At 44.1% G+C, this 20,744-nt stretch overlaps 1 protein-coding gene across 2 annotated transcripts in view; it reads right to left on the reverse strand.

Annotated features, from left to right (window-relative positions):
• LOC144688421 (protein NDRG3-like) overlaps positions 1 to 20,744 on the reverse strand; it is an 87,538-nt gene that overhangs the window by 58,185 nt on the left and 8,609 nt on the right. For both annotated transcript variants that reach the window (XM_078554930.1, XM_078554931.1), the window contains exon 2: positions 7,117 to 7,185. In XM_078554930.1, the coding sequence (XP_078411056.1) occupies positions 7,117 to 7,173 (57 nt within the window). In that variant the 5' untranslated portion in view covers positions 7,174 to 7,185. The remainder of the gene's footprint in view (positions 1 to 7,116; positions 7,186 to 20,744) is intronic.

Raw genomic sequence — 20,744 nt, forward strand, 5'->3', positions numbered from 1 at the left:
AGCCAGCCTGGTAGGCTTACCTGCATGGACTGGTGGTAGGTGGGAGGGGTGCCTCCTTAACTGGGCCCCTGGGCCTATTGGAGGGTGATCCCCCGCCATCCCAAGTTGTAACCTTCCCCCACAGGTTGCTCTCTCCCTATCACCTCTCAAAACCCAGCCTCCAACTCCCTCGCTGGCTCCCCAACACACTTAGAAAATTCAGATCCGTTGCAGCACCAGCAGTGGCCACCGCTCTCCTAGTAGCGCTATTGGGACATCGAGCGCTACTGGCCTCTGATTGGCTGGCAGCCCTCTTGTGGCGGGACTTCCTGTCTCCAAGGGACAGAAATCCCACCTCCAGCCTATGAATAGCATTGGCTGCAAAATGACTGCAGGGCAGGTTTTCCCCTGGCTGGGCTCTCCCCCCAACCCCCCTGCACTACCCCCCCCCACCCCCCAACCCCCCTGCACTACCCCCCTCCCCACCCACCCCCAAGCTAAGTGGGGGCCATGGCACCCAGTATAATTCAGCCCCTTATCTAAGGAAGGTTACACTTGCCTTAGAGGGAGGGCAACAAAAGCGCACTAGGCAGATTTCTGGGAAGAGGGGATTGTCTTGAGGAAAGATTGAGTAGACCAGTTCTACATTCTGAAGAATTTAGAAGAATGAGAGGCGATCTCATTGAAACATATAAAATTCTTAAGGGGCTTGACAGGGTAGATACTGAGAAAATATGTTTCTGGTTGGGGAAGCTAGAACACGGAGGGGGGGGAGGGGGTCACAGTCTTAGAATAAGGTGTTGGCTATGATGAGGAACAATTTCTTCACTCAAAGGACAATGAACCTTTGGAATTCCCTTCCCTAGAGAGCTGTGGCTGTCCAGTCATTGAGTATATATTCAAGACAAAGGTCAGTAGATTTCTGGGCACCAAGGGAATTAAGGATATGGGGATAGAATGGGAAGGTGGATTTGAGATAGCTGATCAGACATGATCTTGGTGAAAAGGAAGATCAGGCTCAAAGGGTCAAGTAGCCAACTCCTCTTATTATGTTATGTTCTTATTTCTACAGAAGCAGACCAAAGCTGAGAATACAAGAATAATAGGTGTTTTTTTCTCCATTATCTTTAGGAATTGGGGAGTATTTGTGTTGAACATTCCCTTTAGAGAGATATGTTTGGGGTAGAATCCAATGTAGCCACTACACGCGGTTTCCAAAAAGCTCACATTGGTCAGAATACATGGCCTTTCCTCTGTCCAAGCTTTGCTGCGTTCCAAAATGGATTGTTCTCTACAGTTTTTTTTCTCTCACATTCTCAAGGTAATACAAGTGGAAAGAACCTTTTTTTTAAATAAATGCAGCCAGTGGTTAGGATCTGGAATGCACTGTCTGAGAATGTGGTGGAGTAAGATGCAGCCATGACTTTCAACAGGACATTGGATAAGCACCTGAAGAAAAACAATTGCAGAGCTACAGGGAAAGGGCTGGGAAATGGGACTAGCTAAATAGTTCTCCCAGAGATCCGCACAGAGTCGAGCGACTAAATAGCCTCCTTCTGTGCTATGGGCATTATACGATTCCGTGATTCCTCTATGCAGGGGAATGTTTCTAGCTAGCGTTGGCTTCATCAAGTATAGTACAGGTGACAAGCAGATCCTCACCCTTAGAAGAACTGTCCCCACTGGGGCTGGACTGTGAAGATCAGAGGAGAAAACAACATTCCAAGTAAATAATCATGAATTGCGGCAATGTTACCAAACTGCACCATCATTCTCAGCATGTGGGCCACTGGCAAGTCCAGCATTTACTGTCTTTCCCTTGTTGCCCTTGAGAAGTGGTGGCAAGCGTTCTTCTTGAACCACTGCAGATAGTGTGGCAAAGATGCTCCCAACAGTGCAGTAAGGTAGGGAGTTCCAGGAGTTTGGCTCAGTGATGAAGGACTGGTGATATGCATCCAAGTCAGGGTGGTGTGTGACTTCGAGGTAATGATGGTACCACGCAACTGCTGCTCTTGTCCTTCTAGGTAGTGGAGATCTTAATGGAAGGTGCTACTAAGGAAGCCTTGTCAAATTTCTACAGTACATCTTGTAGATACTGCCATCACGGTGGGCTAACAGTGGATGCTTAAGCCAGTGGATGAGGTGCCAATCAGGCTAACTGCCATGGCCAGGTTAGTGTGGAGCTACAAGTGTTATTGGAGTTGCACTCATCCAGGCAAGTGAAGGGTATTCCATCACACTCCCGACTAGTCTTGTAGGTGGTGGAGACACTTTGGGGATCCAGGTGGTGAGTTACTCCCCAGAGAACATCCATACAGCATCGGAAACTAGGCATTTAATGAACATGGGTGAAATGAGATACAACTGGCCTTAGCTAGACTGGCCGATAAGGACAGGTTTCAAACAGCTGGGTTTAAAATATTTGGAAAAGGGGAGGGGGAAAAGGAGTTGTACTACTAGTAAAGAAGGATCTGAAAGTTGACAAGACAATAGATTTGTAGAGCCAAGTTAGTTTGTGACCAAGGAAAGAAAGGCACCAAAATTATGACAGGGTCGTTGTAGGAGGAGGAGGAATCAACATGAAGTTATTTGAATATAAAGCGCATCAGAGGAAGGGAGGCTGATAATTGCTCGACATTTACTCAGTCTGCGATGGAATGAAAAAGGAAAGACCACAAAGCAAATGGAATGGTCTGCTCCAGACACAATGGAGTTTAGTCCTGTGTGTGTGGTAATTTTAACAAACAGATCTAAAATTATATTAAAGAGCAGGAACAGGAATTAAACTCAAATAGACAAAACCAAAACCAAAAACGCCACACAGGAGGATCTTGAGGGTCATTTGTTTACCATTTTCTTCCCCAGAAATTCTTTTAATTTTAGGTTTTATCTCGCCATTGCTCCAATGAGCTTTTAGGTTATTTTACTTAATCTTTGGGAGAAGTGGAGTTGACAACTTGCATTTATATAGTACCTTTAACTTAATAAAACACCCCAATGACCTTCACTGGGGCAGTATAATTTGACACTGAGACACAAAAGGTGATAATGGAGGGTAGATGACCAAAAGTCTCGGTCAAAGTGAAGGCTTCAAACTTGAAAGGATAGAGAGGTAGAGAGGCACAGGGGTTTAGGGAGGGGATTCCATGAGCTTATCTGAAGGCCCAGTCGCCAATGGTAGAGCGATTCAAATTAGGAATACTCAAGGGGGAAGAATTAGAGGAGCTCAGATATCGAAGGGTTTGGAGGAGATTACTGAGACGGGGGGGGTGAGGCCAAGATGTTAAGCCCTTTATTCCCAATTTTTAGTCATATTTTAGTTTCAGTCCTTTTTGGGGGTTGGGGAGGGGGGCGGAGTTTAGTCAAGGGTCTAATTTGAGCATTCCATATTTTCATTCCCACATTTTCAAGACATTGAACAAGTTTTTTTTTAAAGAAAAACAGCTATCAATTGCTCATTCACCCCTCACACAGCTCATTATGGGGAAATAATGAATCCAGGATCGAGTAACAATTCAGCACTTAAGCTTTCAACAATTGTTTCAAACATTGCGAACTGATCAGTGTTTTTAGTCACAAGGAATAATTTTAATCTTGGCGTCATCTTGAATTTTAATATTGTTTACGTTTTTGACCTTCATAAAACAAAAAGTCTGCTTCTATTTTTAATTTAGTTGATGGAAGCAATAATTATAGTCAATGACTACTTTCCTCTGTGGTGAGGTGGAGAGAAACAACACTGGTTTACGATAAAAGAAAAAGAGGTCAGGCACAATTTAGTAGTTAACCCAAGATGGGGGAGAATTGAGACATATCGGGCTGGATTTTACACCCACCCCCCAGCATAAATCTCAGGGGTGAGCCCACTTCCACTTTCCAGGCAGCAGCTTTTTAATTACTACGAGGTGGGACTTCATTCCACCTCCAGGAGGAAGTCCCATCTCAGAGCTGCAGATCAATCGGGAGCCAGCAGCGTCAGCAGGAGCTGGTGGTCGCTGCTGGCGCTGCAGGCAGGGCCAGGCGGCGGCATTCAGTGATGGAGCCGGACATTGAGGCAAGTCCGAGGTCTCTCTGGGGTCAGGCTGACAGGGCCCAGCCAGAGGCAGCTGGGGGACATGTTGGATCCGGAAGGAAAACTGTGGAAGTGGGGTGGGGGCCTCCGATTGACACAGGAGACCCAGCTTTCTGGTTTCACCCTTTTGTATTAGTGAGCTATGAAAAGTTTTAGTGGCAATTTCCTTGTTTCTTGAGTGCTGTTGAGAACATATATGTAATAAAACCGAATCTAGTGAGAAATGAGCAGTGGGGGAATGTAAAAAGAGTAACGGGGAATGTTCCGATGGCAATGAAGGCCCACGTTTTGCTGCATGTTGGGGTCTCGGTTTTCAGTGACCAGCAGCCTGCAGAATTAAACCTGCTGCGCTACATGTTGGGTGCAGGCCTCTTCCGCCGTCCGTTAAATCAGAGCATTGGCAGCACGAGGCCCTTAACTGGGCATTAATTGTCCACTTAATAGCCTCAATTGGGCCACGGGCGAGTGAGACACCCGACACCTTCCCTGCTGCTTATAAAATAGTGTCAGGGCAGCGGGGAGGTGGTTGGACCGGAGTGGGTTACAGCGCTCATTTACAGGTCCACCTGCCATTTTCCCACCCACGGGTAGCCTGTAAAATTCAGTCCATAGGAACACGGACAGTAATGAACTGAAGGTCTCTAATTCCCTCCAGCCCTATAGCCCCGAGAACTTGGCACTCCTCCAATTCTGGTCTCTTGTGCCCCCCCTCCGCTTCCTTCACCTCACCGTTGGCAGCCACCCAATCACCCATCCAGGACCCAAGCTCTGGGATTCCCTCTCCAAACCTCTCGCCTCTCAAGGCACTACTTAAAACCTTTCTTTTTGACCAAGACCCCAACATGCAGCAAAACGTGGGCCTTCATTGCCATCGGAACATTCCCCGTTACTCTTTTTACATTGCCCCACAGCAGAGTACTGCTCATTTCTCACTAGATTCGGTTTTATTACATAAATTAAGTCTGTGGTGAGAAGGCCCATGGACAGTTTTCCAGCCTTGTCACCAATTGAGGCCCTTAAGTGGGCAAATAATGCCTACTTAAGGCCTCATCTCATCGCCTCTAGTATTAACCCAGCAACAACAAATTGCTTACAGGCTCCCAGGGGTCAGGGGGCGGTTAGGGGGGGATCCTTCGTTCAAAGGCACTCAGTGTGTGATCAAGGGACCAGGCATCCAGAAGGGGAGGTCCACTGAGAGCCAACCACTACCTTTGCTGCCAGCCTCCCCCTCCCCTGCCGTGACCACCTCCCTCCAGCCATCACTCACCTGTGGCCTGGGATCCGTTGATGATACTAGCCTCACATGGCAGTTGTACTGGCGCCAGCCACTGCCTCTCCAAAGGTGCTGCCGTTCACTGATTGGTTGGAAGCTCTCGGTGCAGAGCTTCCTTGACACACCCCCCATCCCCCCCGCATGGAAGGCCCACCTCTGGTTTGTCAAGTGCCTGGCTGGAACAAGATGCAGTGGGCCTTCCCAAAGAGGCTGCGTGCCGCTCCGCTGGCTTGGCGGAGGCCAAGACCCCGTCTCCCACTCAAGATTCCACCCAGTGTGTGTAATCCTCTCACAATCAAATGTACATGTTTTATGTCCCAAATGGTAAAGAGTTTTTTTGACCACTTATTTTCTCATTACACATCAAGCAGTAGCTCAGGGTTCTGAGGGAATCCTCTCCTGCTCTTGCAACAATGGCGACTCATTCTGCCTCATATTGGCAGCCACCTGGCACCTTTGTTTGCCAGGCCAGACAGCGCATGCAGCAGACTGGTCAACCCTATTAAGCACGCCCAATGCTTTGTCCCTTAATGCCCACTTTCTGGCAATGTTGACCGTGTAATGAGGAAGGTTGGGGACCTTTCCTTGCCCAAGGTCAAATATAATGTGCCCATAGTTACTCTGGCCAAGATCAACGAGCTCGGCACTGAATAGGATTTAAAAATCGAAGAGCTTCCCATCAATATGATTCAGTTCAACTGGAATAATTCATAAATAATTTGGCATGGTGCATTAACGTTTATTAACCTTTATATCACTGTTACTTAACAGGCCCCATTCCGCAGCCAAGATATAGAACAAATAGACCATGAGATGGCCCAATCCCCTGTTGGCTCATAAATAGTTTGCAAATGATTGAGAATTTAATAAACTCAGCCTGACAATATATGACCTATGGACTTTAATACAAAATGCAGAGTGCTTTAGACCTTTCATTTTTATTCTGTAAATTATGGACAGCTCCATTTTTCAACATATTGTAATTATTTGTATACTGAAATATTCATAATTGTGCAATCCTTTTATTATTTTATACTTAATTTTATTTTAGTGATTGTCAATATCTTATGAATTACGATTACTTGTTTTATTTGTATCGTCATCACAATTTGGCACCTGTCACCATGATGGTTTTTCAATGAACCATTTATCTGCCTAACAATCTGGGCGGCATCAACGAGACATAACATCAAACACACTGACCATGTACTTAGCTCTGAATTTTCTTTAAACGTTCACTCTCAGAATATGGGTGTTGCAGGCACTGTCAGGGTATCTACCTACGCCACATGGACTACAGCGGCTCAAGGACGTGTCGGCTGACCATCATCCCCTCAAGGGCTATTAGGGATGGGCAATATAAAAATGCTGGCCTAGCCGGTGACGTCCACGTCCAGAGAGAGAATAAAAAAGAAAATAGGCAAAGCTGCTGGCATCCCTCGTTGTCCAGGTTTGAATCAACTGAGTGGCTCACTACTTTACAGGGAGGTTACAAGCCCCCCCTCCCCATGTTAGTGTGGGACTGAAGTGGCATATAGGCCAGACAGGGTAAGGGCCTAAGGGTTTCCCTCCATGAAGGACATCAGTGAAACAGTCAAGCTTTTACATCAATCCGACAGTTTCATGGTAACATTTACCGATACCAGCTCTTTATTTTGTGATTTTTTTAAGGTTCTTTTTTAAAAGCCAAATTTAAATTCCCAAACTGTCACGGCGGGACTCGAACGCATGTTCCCTGGATCTTTAGCCCTCTGGTGACATAAAACAGATTCAAAAAGGGCCAGTTCCTTACCCCATCCGTTAGGAGTGGTTTAATCTCAGTCAGTTGAACATCCTGGAGTTCCTCCATCGCTTCCAAAATCTACACGATTAGAAAAACAGAGCACAAATTAAGCAGTGCCTGGATACAGAGGATTACTGTAACTGGTTAGAAATCACACAGCAACCAAAAAAAAAAACACCACCATGAAGAAACCTACTCCATTCTGGTTAATTTAAGTCTTTCAAAAAGCCTCTAGTGGCGTTTTATTTAAATGATTTAATTTGAAGTATTAGATCAAGAATATTATTGTTGAATTAACAGAAATCAACTCTGAGTTATTTTGAATCAACATTTGCACTGACTTATGCTGACTCACAGGAAGCATTAGAATTTAAATAATTCTCTTACTTGGCTAAATGCATGTAGAATTACCAGAAAGTTGACCATCTGACACAAATAACGTTATCGCTCCTTGGATGCGTCTTTGAAAAAGCAAAGAAAACTAAAGTTGTTGCAACAACAACAACAACTTGCATTTATATAGCACCTTTAACGGTCAAACATCCTGAGGCGCTGATCAGGAATGTTATCAAACACAATTTGACGTCGAGCCACCTGAGATATTAGGACAGTGGACCACAGAAGTTTAGTCGAAGAGGTAAGCTTTAAGTGATGACCGATAGGGCAAGAAGAGGGGTTTGGGAGGGAAACAGGCCGATTGGTGAAGGAAGCAGACAGAATTGTGCACGGGCAAGAGCACAAGTCGACTCGACATTGAGAATAGGTTTGCAGCATTCTCCTGGAGAACAGCCAGAGAGCGTGCTGGTCGGGGATGGAACGGTACTCCACGAAAGGAAAGACAGACTTGCATTCATATGGCACCTCTTGACGACCACAGGACCTTCCCCCAAAACATTTTACAGCCAACAAATTACTTTTGAGTGTGGTCACTGCTGTCATGTAGGAAGTTTGTTCATAGCAAGATCCCACAGACAGCCATGTGATGATGACCAGATTATCCTTCAATCAACATCACAAAAATAGATTAATATTGGCCGGGACACCAGGAGAACTCTCCCGCTCTTCTTCTTCGAGCCAGTGTCATGGGGTTGCTTATGACCCCCACCAGTCTCATCTGAAGGATGGCACCTCCCTCAGCGCTGCACTCCTCCAGTGTCTAGGTCCTTCTGCTCAAGTCTCTGAAGGGGGACTTGAACCCATGACGTTCTGACTCAGAGGTGAGAGTGCTACCAAGGGAACCATGGCAGAGAGCGGGGTCCAACCAATTCAAGATGGTCAAGCCAACATTAGGGGAACCGAAAAATAGCATGATATACCTGCTGCAAATAAAATAATTAGCACATATTCAAAGATCTGCTGTGGTCCAGGAAGTTTAGAACAGATAGACATGTTGGAGGATCAGATAATCACTGGGAACGGAGGGAGAATTCCAAGGATCCAGAGCTGATATTTGTATTTTTTTTAAAAATATGCACGCAGGATTAAGGAGATACTGAAATTACACACAGAAGCAAATTGAACACCATGCTCGAAATCAGGTCTAAAACTTGGGTGGTGTCTGACGGTGACAGCTGGTTAGCCCGTGGGCACACACTTGAAGAACGAGGTCCAAATTCCGCTTTGACCAGCGCAATGAACATTTTCTCCCCTCCATGCCCTGCCTGCCCTCCCGGGTGAACACAAAAGATTGAAGGGCATTCAAACAACAGCTGCCGATTTTTCCAGGTGTTCGGTCCAACATGTAATCCTCCAAAAATGTCACTCCAAGAACAAACGTAGTCCCATCTGGTTACGTGCCTGTTTCTGGGATCTTGCTGTGTATAAATTCACTGCTGTGTCTCCCTACAACATTGAACACACTCAAAAGTGCTTAATTGATTGCGAGGCGCTTTGGGGGATCAAGGTCGTGAAAGGCGCTAAATAAATGCAATTTATTTTTTCCACCCACTTCCTCCTCTTCCTCCCTTCTACAAAGAATTGCATAGGAAAAATGGCACAAATGGGCCATTCTGCCCAACCAGTCCATGCCAACCTCCTCCCGTCTTTTCTCATTTAAATATACCATTGTAACCCTCTGATCCCTTTTCTGTCACATGCCTGTCTAGATTCTCCTTAAATGCATCTATACTATTCACTTCAACCATTCCTGTGGTTGTGAGTTCCACTCTTTGGGTGGAGAAGTTCCTTCTGAATTCCCTATTCGATTTCTTGGTGACTATCTTATAGGGTTGATCTCTTGTTATGCTCTTACCCCCAAGAGGAAACACACTCTCTGCATCCAAAAACTTCCATAATTTTAGAAGCTCTATTTGGTCATGCCTTCTTTGATCACAAGAGGGGAAACCAAGGTTGTCAATCATTTCCTTATATGTACACCCACACATTTCTGGTCTCAGTCTTGTAAATCTTCTCTGCACCCTCTCCAGTGCCTCTGAATCCTTTCTGTAATTTTTATTTTTTCTATTTATTCTTTTATGGAATGTGGGTGTCACTGGCAAGGCCAGCGTTTGTTGCCCATCTCTAATTGCCCTCGAACTGAGTGGCTCGCTAGGCTATTTCAGAGGGCAGTTAAGAGTCCCAACCTCAGTGCTGTGGGTCTGGAGTCACATGTACCAGACCAGGTAAGAGCAGCAGATTTCCTTCCCTAAAGGACACTAGTGAACCAGATGGGTTTTTACGACAATCAATGGTCCCGACTATTAGGACTAGCTTTATATTCCAGATTTTATTAACTGAATTTAAATTCCACCAGCTGCCATGGTGGGACTTGAACCCCTGTCTGCAGAGCATTAGCCTGGGCCTTTGGTTTACTAGTTCAGTGACAGTACCTCTATGGCACCACCTCCCTCAATATGGCAACCAGAACTGCATGTGTGGTCCAGCCAAGGTCCGAGACAGGTTCCCCACTTTTCAATTCTATCCCTCTAGCAATAAAGCCTAGTGATATGATTTTTTTTAAGGCCTTGTTAACCTCCAGCACAACTTTGAATGATTGGTCTATTTGTACTCCACAATCTTTTTGTTCCTCTACCCCACCTAGACTTTCACCTTCTCAGTAATAAGCGACCTCTCTCCTAGCAAAATATACTGCCTCACATTTAACTGTCTTGAACATCATTCAAACGGCTGAAAAGGCTCTGGTGTCCAGTCCTGACTTGACCTGCACGGCCATTGGCGACCTTAGCAACAAAGACTAGAGTTTCCAAATGGTATCACAAAGATTGGCGGTAACCCATCTATTTCTTTCTTTTTTTAAAAAGAAAGGTCAATGTAGCCATGAACATAATGTTGTTTAGAAAGTCTGGGCTGTGTGCCAGACTCCAGACAATACTTGACTCTAGAGGACATAGTGAAACCCAGAGCGTGCACGTGCGCACACGCACACATAACACCATTATATAAAATAAACACATCAAGAAATAGGAATGGGAAAAACACAAAAGCATAACTGAAGTTTCGCCTTCCTGAAAACAATTTCTAAAAATGCTTCACCCTAAAACCATCTGCTATCTACAAAAAATCATTTCAATCCATTCACGAATGTATCCTTCGTCTAAATCAAATTATGCGCAGAATGTGATCTAATCCGTTTGGGAGTTATGGTACTTATAATGTAATTACGGAGCAAAGACAGATAAATGACTCGGGAGCTTTCCTGGAATAAATTAGGACAGGCCTCTTGTTTTCCTTGTTAACCAACCTCTCATGTTAGCCATTGCTTACCCATCCCGCATTGCCCACTCAGCCACCACCAACCCCCCCCACCCCTGCCCAGGCACGGAGACAACTCCCCCCCCCCACCCCAGCCACCCTTTCACCAGCCCCTCTCCCCCACCCTGCCTGTCCAGCCATCCACAATCCACCACCAATATTTCTCTCATTCTGGCCTCTCTTGAAGATCCTGGCTCAAACTAGGATCCGATTCCGTGGATACCGAAGATTCATCTCAATGTGTGAGGCGGGCTGGTGAATATTCTGATGGCTATTCAAACAGAAAAGATATCAAAATCCAGTTCAATCCTGTATCCACTAGATGCCCACACACCTGCACTTTCAAGCAGGTGTCAAAGGAGAGAGATGCTTTTTTACAATTTAAGTCAAGCTATTTTGTGCTGAGCTCTTGGTTGAGATTTTACTCTGCTGTATGCCATCCCCGAAAGACTATTCCGATAGATATCCTACTCCTAGGCCCATGGGTCACTAAGGCACCATGGGTAACCTACCCCAAGGGCCAATTTAAATCAATCTCCTCGGCGTAGGAATTTTTATTTGTTTCTTTTCCTTGGTTCACCCTCATTTCTTTCCATTTCCCTTTTTGTGTCTACCCTGGTCAGCTGTATCATTCCTGCCCTCACCCCATCGCACACTCATTCTTTCCGTCGCTCTCTTCCCCTCCCCCCCAACGAGAAGTATGACGTACCTCGGGACGTTTTACAACAACAAAGGACGCTAGGCAAATGCAAGTCGTGGCGCGAGTGCATTCAGAGGGGAAGGGGAAATTGCAGAGCGAGTCTGCAACAGCTTGGCATGTTATCACAAAGAATCTAATTAAATTAAAATCCGTTGGTTGTGAAACAATGTTTTATGGTGAACAAAGGAAATAGAGTTGGGGACTAATTGGATAGCTCTTTCAAAGAGCCAGTAAAAGCATAAAAGCTTCCTTCTGTCCTGTAAAACTTTATGATTCCAGGATGCTGCAGTACACTTCTGCATTTCTGTGTTTCTACGAACAACCAACCATTTATATCCAAAGAGAATTCAGACTTAATTCAAGTTCATGCTCTTTCTCGAGCTGCGTGCTTGTTTATAAACCGTCAAATCTCCACCTTCTTCCAGGTCCGACGAAAGGTCACGGTAATTTCTGATTGAAATCAATCCTGCTTTGGAAACTGCTGCTGGGAGTTGCAGTCGGTTATCTAGAGTTACACAGGTGGCTCACCTGCAGCAACAACTGCTTGGGACGGTTCAAACTGAAAATGTACAGCATTGTTTCCTTTATCTGATTTCAACCATAGATACCAATTAAAAGGTATTAATTTACATTAAGAAAATTCTAATTCTCTTCAGGAATGATTGGGTGTTAATCCATTTAAAATAAAAACTGGTAACATACTGCAGCATCTTGGAATCATAAAATCTTACAGCACAGAAGGAGGCCATTAGGTCCATTGTGCTAGTGCTGGCTCTTTTGGAAGAGCTACCTACTTAGTCCTACTCCCCTGCTCCACCATCTTTGTTTTTACAACTGACAGGTTTTAATTTAATTAGCTTCTTTGCAATAACCCGCCAAACTGTTGCAGACTCACCCTGTTGCAATCCCCCTTTCCCCTCCAAACGGTCCTGTCAACAACTTTATATAGCCTCTTCGACAGAGGTAAAACATCTCAAGGCTACCTGGCAGAAGCGTGATCAAACAAAATTTGACACCGTGTGATCCAAGGAGGTATTAGCTGGAGTTGTGTCAGAGAGGTTGGTACTGAGGATCATCTTAAAATAGGAGAGGGAGATAGAGGGGTTTAGGAAGGGAATTCCAAAGCTATGGGCCTAGGAAGCTGAAGGCATGGCAAATGATGAAGCGAACAAAAATCAGGAATGCTAAAGAGAGAATTGAAGAAGAGCTGCAAATATCTCAGTTATGAGGCTGAAGAAGATTACAGCGATAGGGAGGGGGCGAGGCCAGGGAGGGATTTGATCACAAGGATCAGAATTTTAAAATTGTAGTGTTGCTGGACCAAAAGCCAATGTAGGCCAGCAAGCAAAGCGATATGGGCCAATACGTCACCACACAAGTACTCAACCATCTGGACATCCACAAGCAGCTTGTGGTGTAATCTATTTTGATTCAGGACCCAGACCCTAAGCTGCACGTTGTTTACACTGTAAACTAATCTGATTTAGTACCAACTGCCTTACATAGTTCCGTGTTGACAGGGTAAGTGAGCAGACTTTTGGTTTATCCTGCTGTCTGTAACCTGCCTCCACAGATGGTAGCTCCAATTGGTCTGAGAACCCATAAACTGAATAAATTGCATCTCAGTCTGAAACAACCACAAGGTAGGATGTTTACTTTGGTAAATGCTCGACTCAGCCTCAGAAATAAAGATTAGTTCAACATATAAAAACGAGTCACTTACCAAACACAATTTCCTGCCACAGGGCAAAGGCTCAGTAGGGATTGGATAAATTGTGTGTTGACAACAGAGCAAAGATTAAGGGATGGAAATAAATGCTGGAAAACAGTTCAGCAAGGTGACACAGCATCTGTGGAGAGGGAGAGAGAGAAAAACAGAGTTCCTCAGGCCAATGACCTTTCATTTCTTAAAAGGTCATTGACTGGAAACATTAAATCTGTTCGTACCTTTCCATAGATGCTGCTGCCAGATCTGCTGAGCATTTTGGAATTTACAGCAAAGCAATGGGCCAGTTGGCACACAAACCAGTGTTTATGCTCCACATAAGCCTCCTCCTAACTCTACTTCATCACACCCTGTCATTCAATTCCTTTCTCCTTTATGTACTTATCTAGCTTTGCCCCCCCCCTTAATACATCTGCACTATTCACCGTAACTACTGCCCGAGATAGCGAGTTCCACATTCTAACTGTTCGCTGGGTGAAGAAATTTCTCCCATTAAGCACCTTGGGATATTTGACTATGTTAAAAGGCCCAAGTTTTTGTTAAACTTCTCATTGGGCTTAGTAGTGACTATCTTACTTCTGTGGCCACTAGATTTGGACCCCTCCACCAGTAGAAACATCTCTGTCCCAGCCTATCAAACTCCTTCATAATCTTAAAGCCCTCCATTTGGTCACCCCCTCAGCCTTCTCTTTTCTAGTAATGGATAAGGTGCAAATTCAGTTTCAGATTTGGACATCTGTAGCGATCTCTCCAATGGCGAGGGAGTGAGCAACAACTTTTACAGAAAACACTCAATGAACAAAATCAGACTGCTCATCCACATTGCACTGTCTGGTTCAAAATCTCCTTGCACCCCACCCTCCATTTTGCTTTCTATTGACTTTGACGTGAGCAGCCAACCCGACCCCACCAATTTACTGCAGCAATTTTTATTCTTAATTCAGGTTTCCAGCATCCAGAGAATTTTTCAGAGATTATGGGAATGTGTGTGGCAGGTTTTCTTATATTCATTCATGGGATGTGGGTGTCACTGGCAAGGCCAGCATTTATTGCCCACTCCAAATTGCCATTGAGAAGGTGGTGGTGAGCTGCCTTCTTGAACTGCTGCAGTCCATGTGGTGTAGGTACACCCACAGTGCTGTTAGGGAGGGAGTTCCAAGACTTTGACCCAGCGACAGTGAAGGAACGACGATATAGTCCCAAGTCAGGATGGTGTGAGACTTGGGGGGAACTTCCAGGTGGTGGCGTTCCCATGTGCCTGCTGCCCTTGTCCTTCTAGGCAAGAGGTCAGAGGTTTGGAAGGTGCTGTCGAAACAGCCTTGGAGAGTTGCTGCAGTGCATCTTGCAGATGGTACACACTGCTGCTACTGTGCACCAGTGGTAGAGGAAGTGAATGTTTAAGGTGGTTGATTGGGTGCTGATCAAGCGGGCTGCTTTGTCTGATGCAAATTTCTACATCACAATAATACAACTTCTTGATTGAGTTTCTCACAAAGCCAGGGTTTTGTGTTTTGCAGCCTGTCCTGTAACTAGCCAAGCACGCAAAGTGCAGTTACTACAATATACAAGAGCCCTTTAGTCACATAATACAACACTGTGCTTTGCATTGTATTTTAAAGACAGGAACAAGACACAAAGCATCTTCTAACATATTCTGAGGGGTGCCACAGGAGATCTTTTATTTGGCTTCAAATCTCACCCAGTGTTTTTTTTTGTAAATCCCCTCCAATGTTTTTACTCTCCCACACTTGAGCGGTTTCAGCCACAAGCATTTGATCAACATGATTTCAGGCGTTCTATTTACCGGCACACTCTAAATCCCTCTTACAAGAATGTGAGAAGAATTGAGGCTGAGAAATGGCTATTTGACCCAGTGAAGATCTGCTGTTTAATATCCCACATCGTCCATTATAGTAACCAATCTCCTGACTGGTGTCCATTTTTATGGCTTTGATGCCCTGGCAGATTGTTGCAAAGAATTATCACTCTTTAAAAGTGAAATTCTTGCCAATATCTGTTTTAAATCCCTTTCGTGTACTTCATTTTCCGTATGTATTCTAAGTAATATTCTTATCCTTATTTTCAAATCCCTCCATGGCCTTGCCTCTCCTTATCTTTGTAATCTCCTCCAACCCTCATTTCTGTGCTCCTCTACTTCTGGCCTCCTGAGCATCCCCTATTTTAATCACTTCACCACTGGCAGTCGTGCCTTCAGCCGCTATGGTCCTAAATGTTGGAATATCCTCCCTACACCTCTCCCCCTCTCTACTGTCTTATCCTCCTTTAAGACACTGCTTAAAGCTTACCTCTTTGACCATCATCTGATCCAATAACTCCTCAGTATCTTGCTTTGTTTTGCAATGCCCCTGTGAAGCAACTTGGGACTTTTGTTTTTACACACTGAATGTGCTATATAAATACAGGTTGTTGTTTATATATTCCAGATTATTTTATCCATGTACATCAATAAAGGTACCTCCTTTCTAGGTGGTAGAGCACAAATGTTTCTAATCTTTCCTCATAACACAACCCCTTTACACTCAGGATTAATGTGGTTGCCTAGAATTGAAAATAAAACAAAGGAAAGGTTGAGCAATCCACTTCAAAGCTCTTCAGGGACATTGCTTTATTGTCTGGTTTTATACATCCATGTTTTATGGTTTTTTTTTAAAAAAAAATATTGCTTTGGGACATTGGCCAAACATCGAAAATGATTAGTTACTCCCAGTCCCTTTCTGCTGATTCAAACTCATTCATTATAGTAGTTAAAATGCTTACATGGACTGTATCGCACAAAACAGACCACTGGGCTCAACTGGTGTGTGTCAGTATTTATGTTCCACATGAGCCACCTCTCATCATCTAAACTCACCAACATGTGCTTCTATTTTTCGTCCCTCTCTAGCTAACCCCTTAAATGCATACCTATGCTATTTGCCTCAAACACTATGAAATGCCTTATATTCAGCAGTCCATATGTCCAATTGGGTCCAAATTATTCTGTAATGCTTTTCCTTGCCATCTCTGCCCCTATCACTCTACCTGCTATCATCAGCAAATTAAAGCAGCTCACATTTCATTGTGGTAAACAAGTTATTGACCAAATTAACAACAACAACAACAACAACAGGCCCTGCTACTGAGCGTTACAAGATCCACTCAACACCTAAACCCATTCTGGCACTCCTCCTCTCATGAATTTCCTCTACCTCTAGCCTATTGACCAAGTTCTACATGGATTCACGTGGCTTTTAGTTTAATTAGCAATCTTTTGTGGGTGTATGTGTATCTCTTCCTAACGGCACTCTGGGCGTACCTACACCACATGGACTGCAGAGGGTCAAGAAGGCGACTCACCACCACCTCAAGGGCAATTTGGGTTGAGTAATAAATGCTGGCAATGCCCATACCCTGTGAAAGAACAAAAAAAAGTCCAAAAGAAAGGCACCTCCACTATGTAACGCACTGAGAAAAGTAAAAGGCACAAGAACTTCCTTTCAATTAATTCTGTACATTACATTCTTACCCCAGCCCATAAAAGGACACGTTGTTCATTTTCCCTGTTATTGATATACGGTGAATGGACATGTAGTTCCCCAGCGCCCAATACATCCTCCACGAGTGTAACCAGCACCGCACCAATTTCCTCCCCCTTCTCGAATTTGGGTTGCAAATAATCTGTCCTTTGCTGGTTTGAAGGTTCGAGTTGTGCTGAAAGGTGTCACAAAGCCTTCCTTGAAGGAAAGTATGGGAAAATGTATTCCTGCTGTTTTGTAAACACACACCACCACGACTTGCTTTCAACTAGAATTACGACTGCAGTGCTTTTGAGAATCATTACAGGAAGTACAATTTATCGCTTGGTTCCTTCATCAAAATTCTCCTTGAATTAAACGTGACAGTGGATGTCAACACAACGCTCCTGTGTTGTGAAATGAAATGCTTGTGAATCTCAGACACTCGATTTCTATCAGGTATAGTGGATTCTGACAACACTTAATTCTCACATGCTCGTCCCTGTTACAGAGAGGTGTTGTGGCACAGTGGGTAGCGTTCCCTGCCTCTGAGCCAGAAGCTCCAGGTTCGAGTTCCACTCCAGGGCTTGATGGCCCTGGAAGGTGGGTTCATAATGTGGCCAAACAGGGTGATTATCAACCTACAAACCTGTCTAAACAACTATGACAGGTGATAAGAGCAGGAGAGACTCCTGGCCCTGATGCTGAGTGACACCCCTCAAGCTATAGCCTCCAGCTTCATGCTAGTGACCTGTCCCAGGAAAAACAAGCAACGGACCACAAATCTAAGCACCTGCTTTGTCTGCCTCATGCATCTCTTGACATGGGCAATTTTCGAAGTCTAAGTCATCCCAGCTTCAAATCCCTCCATGGCGTCACACTTTCCCTGTCTCTGAAACAACCTCCATCCCTACAACCTTCCGAGAACTCTACACTCATCCAATTCTGGCCTCTTGATCCTGATTTTCATTGCTCCACCATTGGTGGCCATGCCTTCAGCTACCCAGGCCCTAAACTCTGGAATTCCCTCCCTAAACCTCGCCGCCTCTACCTCTCTCTTCTCCTTTAAGTCGCTCCTTAAAACATACTTTGGTCACTTGTCCTAATATCTCCATGCGCCTTGGTATCAAATTTGGTTTGACAATTGCTTGTGAAGCAGCTTGGGTTGTTTTACTGTGTCAAATGCACTATTTGCATTACTAATAGTTAATTGTGAATTAGGTAGTAACTATCAGCTCCACAAGTGATCCCTGATCAGCTTCACTCTTAAAATGCACAAGATTCAGCAGGGTTTAAAAATGGCAATATTGACTAAAGTAACGGATGATGCAAATAGCAGGATCACCTCAGAGTACACCCTCTAGCCATCTGCTCTCAATCTCTGAAATGGCTAGAAGGTTCTCTCCATGCTGAATCACCAGCCCAAGAGGCCTGTGATGGTTTTTGGCTGTGATCACAAATCTGTTATTAAGGACTACAAACATCAGGACTAGAGATGAACTGAGTCTTTTCCAAGATCGATAAAATAAATTATCTGATTATTATCACATTACCACTTGTGGGAGCTTGCTGTGTGCAAACTGGCTTCCCCATTTCCCACATTACAACAGTGACTACTTCAAAAACGATTTATTTGGTTTTAAAGCACTTTGGGATGGACTGGGGAAACGAGAGATGATGGCACTGTGGTAATGTCACTGGACTAGTAATCCAGACTAATAAAACCTGAAATTGAGAGCTAATCTTAGTAATAGTGGCCATAAAATTATCAATTGGCGTAAGAACCCATCTGGTTCACTAATGCCCTTTATGGAAGAAAATCTGCCATCCTTACCTGGTCTGGCCTACATGGGACTCCAGACCCACAGCAGTGTGGCTGACTCTTAGCCCCTGAAATGATGTGGAAAGCCACTCAGTTCAAGGGTAATTAGGGACGGGCAACAAATGCTGGCCTTGCCAGCAATGCCCACATCCCATGAAAGAATACATTATTTAAATACAAGTCTTTCTTTACTGAGTTCACTGACTTGAGTGAGGGCAATGAAAGAAATGATTTGGGATTACATTGGTTCCCCTGGATTGGGAATTACAACAGTGACAACATTTCAGAAAGTTAGCTGTAAAGCAATTTGGGATATCTTGAAGTTGTGAAGAGTGCTGATTTTTAAAAATTCATTCATGGGATGCAGGCATCACCGGCTAGGCCAGCACTTATTGCCCATCCCTAATTAGTTTAGAGTCAACCACATTGCTGTGGGTCTGGTCCGGAGAGTCACATGTAGGTAAGGACAGCAGGTTTTTACTGCAATGGTTTCATGGTCATCAAATTATTGATTCCAGATTTTTATTGAATTCAAATTCCCGTGGTGGGATTCGAACCCTGGTCGCTTGTGCATTACCCTGGGTCTCTGGAATACTAGTGCAGTGACAATACCACAGTGCCACAGCCTCCCAAATATTATCAGGGTTATTTACCAAATAACCCTGATTCGATATCTGCCACCATCATTTGTGACTGCAGTAAACGGAAATGTACTCCAGTTGCTGTTGGATAAACATGCACCTGCTCCAAGCACATCACAGGCTGACAAAATCCACCTCTCACCACCCCCAAGACGTTAGAACACAAATCACTCTGGTGCTAAATTTTTCCATCCATTTCCTTCCAACTGAAGAATTGAATTAGGCAACAAAATAAATTGAGGATTAGATTTTCTAATTGGTTATTTCTATTTGCATGACTAAAATCCTGATCCCAGCAGAATGCCACTTTAAAGACATGGTGTTTCTCATGAGAATATAAATATGGTCAGTTTTACATTGGTGTGATATTTGGCTCCTTCTCCATTTGAAAACCTTAACACAAGCATCTTTATTATTGCTGAAAAGACATGGTGTTGAGGCTTTTCATCTTGCACTTACCAGCACAATCGCAAGAATACCAATGTCAGGAGAAGCAACAACTTTATACTGTATGAGAAGTGAGTGCTGATTGGTTGTCCAGCAAACACTGATTGGTAGAGGTGTTGCAAAGAGGAATGCACCATTTAATGGTGACTGACAGTTAACTGCCAAGCACTGTTTGACATTTTAAACCAGGCAACCTTACACCAGGTTGTTTCCCCTGATATCGGTATTCGTGCGATTGTCCTGATGTGTGCAAAGTAAAAAGCTTTGACAAAATGTCTTCCTTCAGTAGTACTCAAGTTCTATACTACCAAACGACTAAAAATATCTTTGTCACACATACCCCTTAAAACCTACTCTGAGGCTGAAGTGCAGAATTACCGAGGGTCTACTAGGGGCCTTATTGCATTTAGAAACATTTTAGGACAATTTATTCAATGCTTCAGGTTTTACGTTCCCTCACTGGCTGAAACTACTATCCCAGTAGTTCTATACAGAAGATGATCCAGGATAAACCACACATCTATCATTTATGCAATTAATTTATACAAGGTCAGATAATGTTTCACTATTAATAATACATGTCTATGGGCAAAAGGGTTGATAACACCAACTGATAATCCCCTCAAAGGAAAACTTTTCCTGACAGCAGAGGGCTATATTTACATGAGGGTGTCTCCATCATTAGGATATCATTGTAGGATATAATGCTAATAAAGGTTTGTATGCTCTCTAGGCATCTATTTCTTCATCTTTCCACCTTCCATGGTGTTAGCTCTGCCTCACCTGGCAGCACTTTTCACCAGAGTCAAAAGATCGCGGGTTCAAGACCCACTCCGGAGACTAGAGTTCAAAATCTAGGCTGACACTCCCAGTGTAGTACTGATGGAGTGCTGTGCTGTGAAGAGATGGGTCTTTCAGATGAGATTAAACTGAGACCTCCAAAATGCCCTCTCCAGATAAGATCCCAAAGCATTGTTTTGACGAGAAGCATGGGAGTTTTGTGCTGGTGTCCTAGCCAATATTTATCCCTCAATCATCATCAATAAAATACATTACCTGGTCATTATCACATTGC

Source organism: Cetorhinus maximus, chromosome 13, assembly GCF_964194155.1.
Source record: "Cetorhinus maximus chromosome 13, sCetMax3.hap1.1, whole genome shotgun sequence".
NCBI classification, from domain to species: domain Eukaryota; kingdom Metazoa; phylum Chordata; class Chondrichthyes; order Lamniformes; family Cetorhinidae; genus Cetorhinus; species Cetorhinus maximus.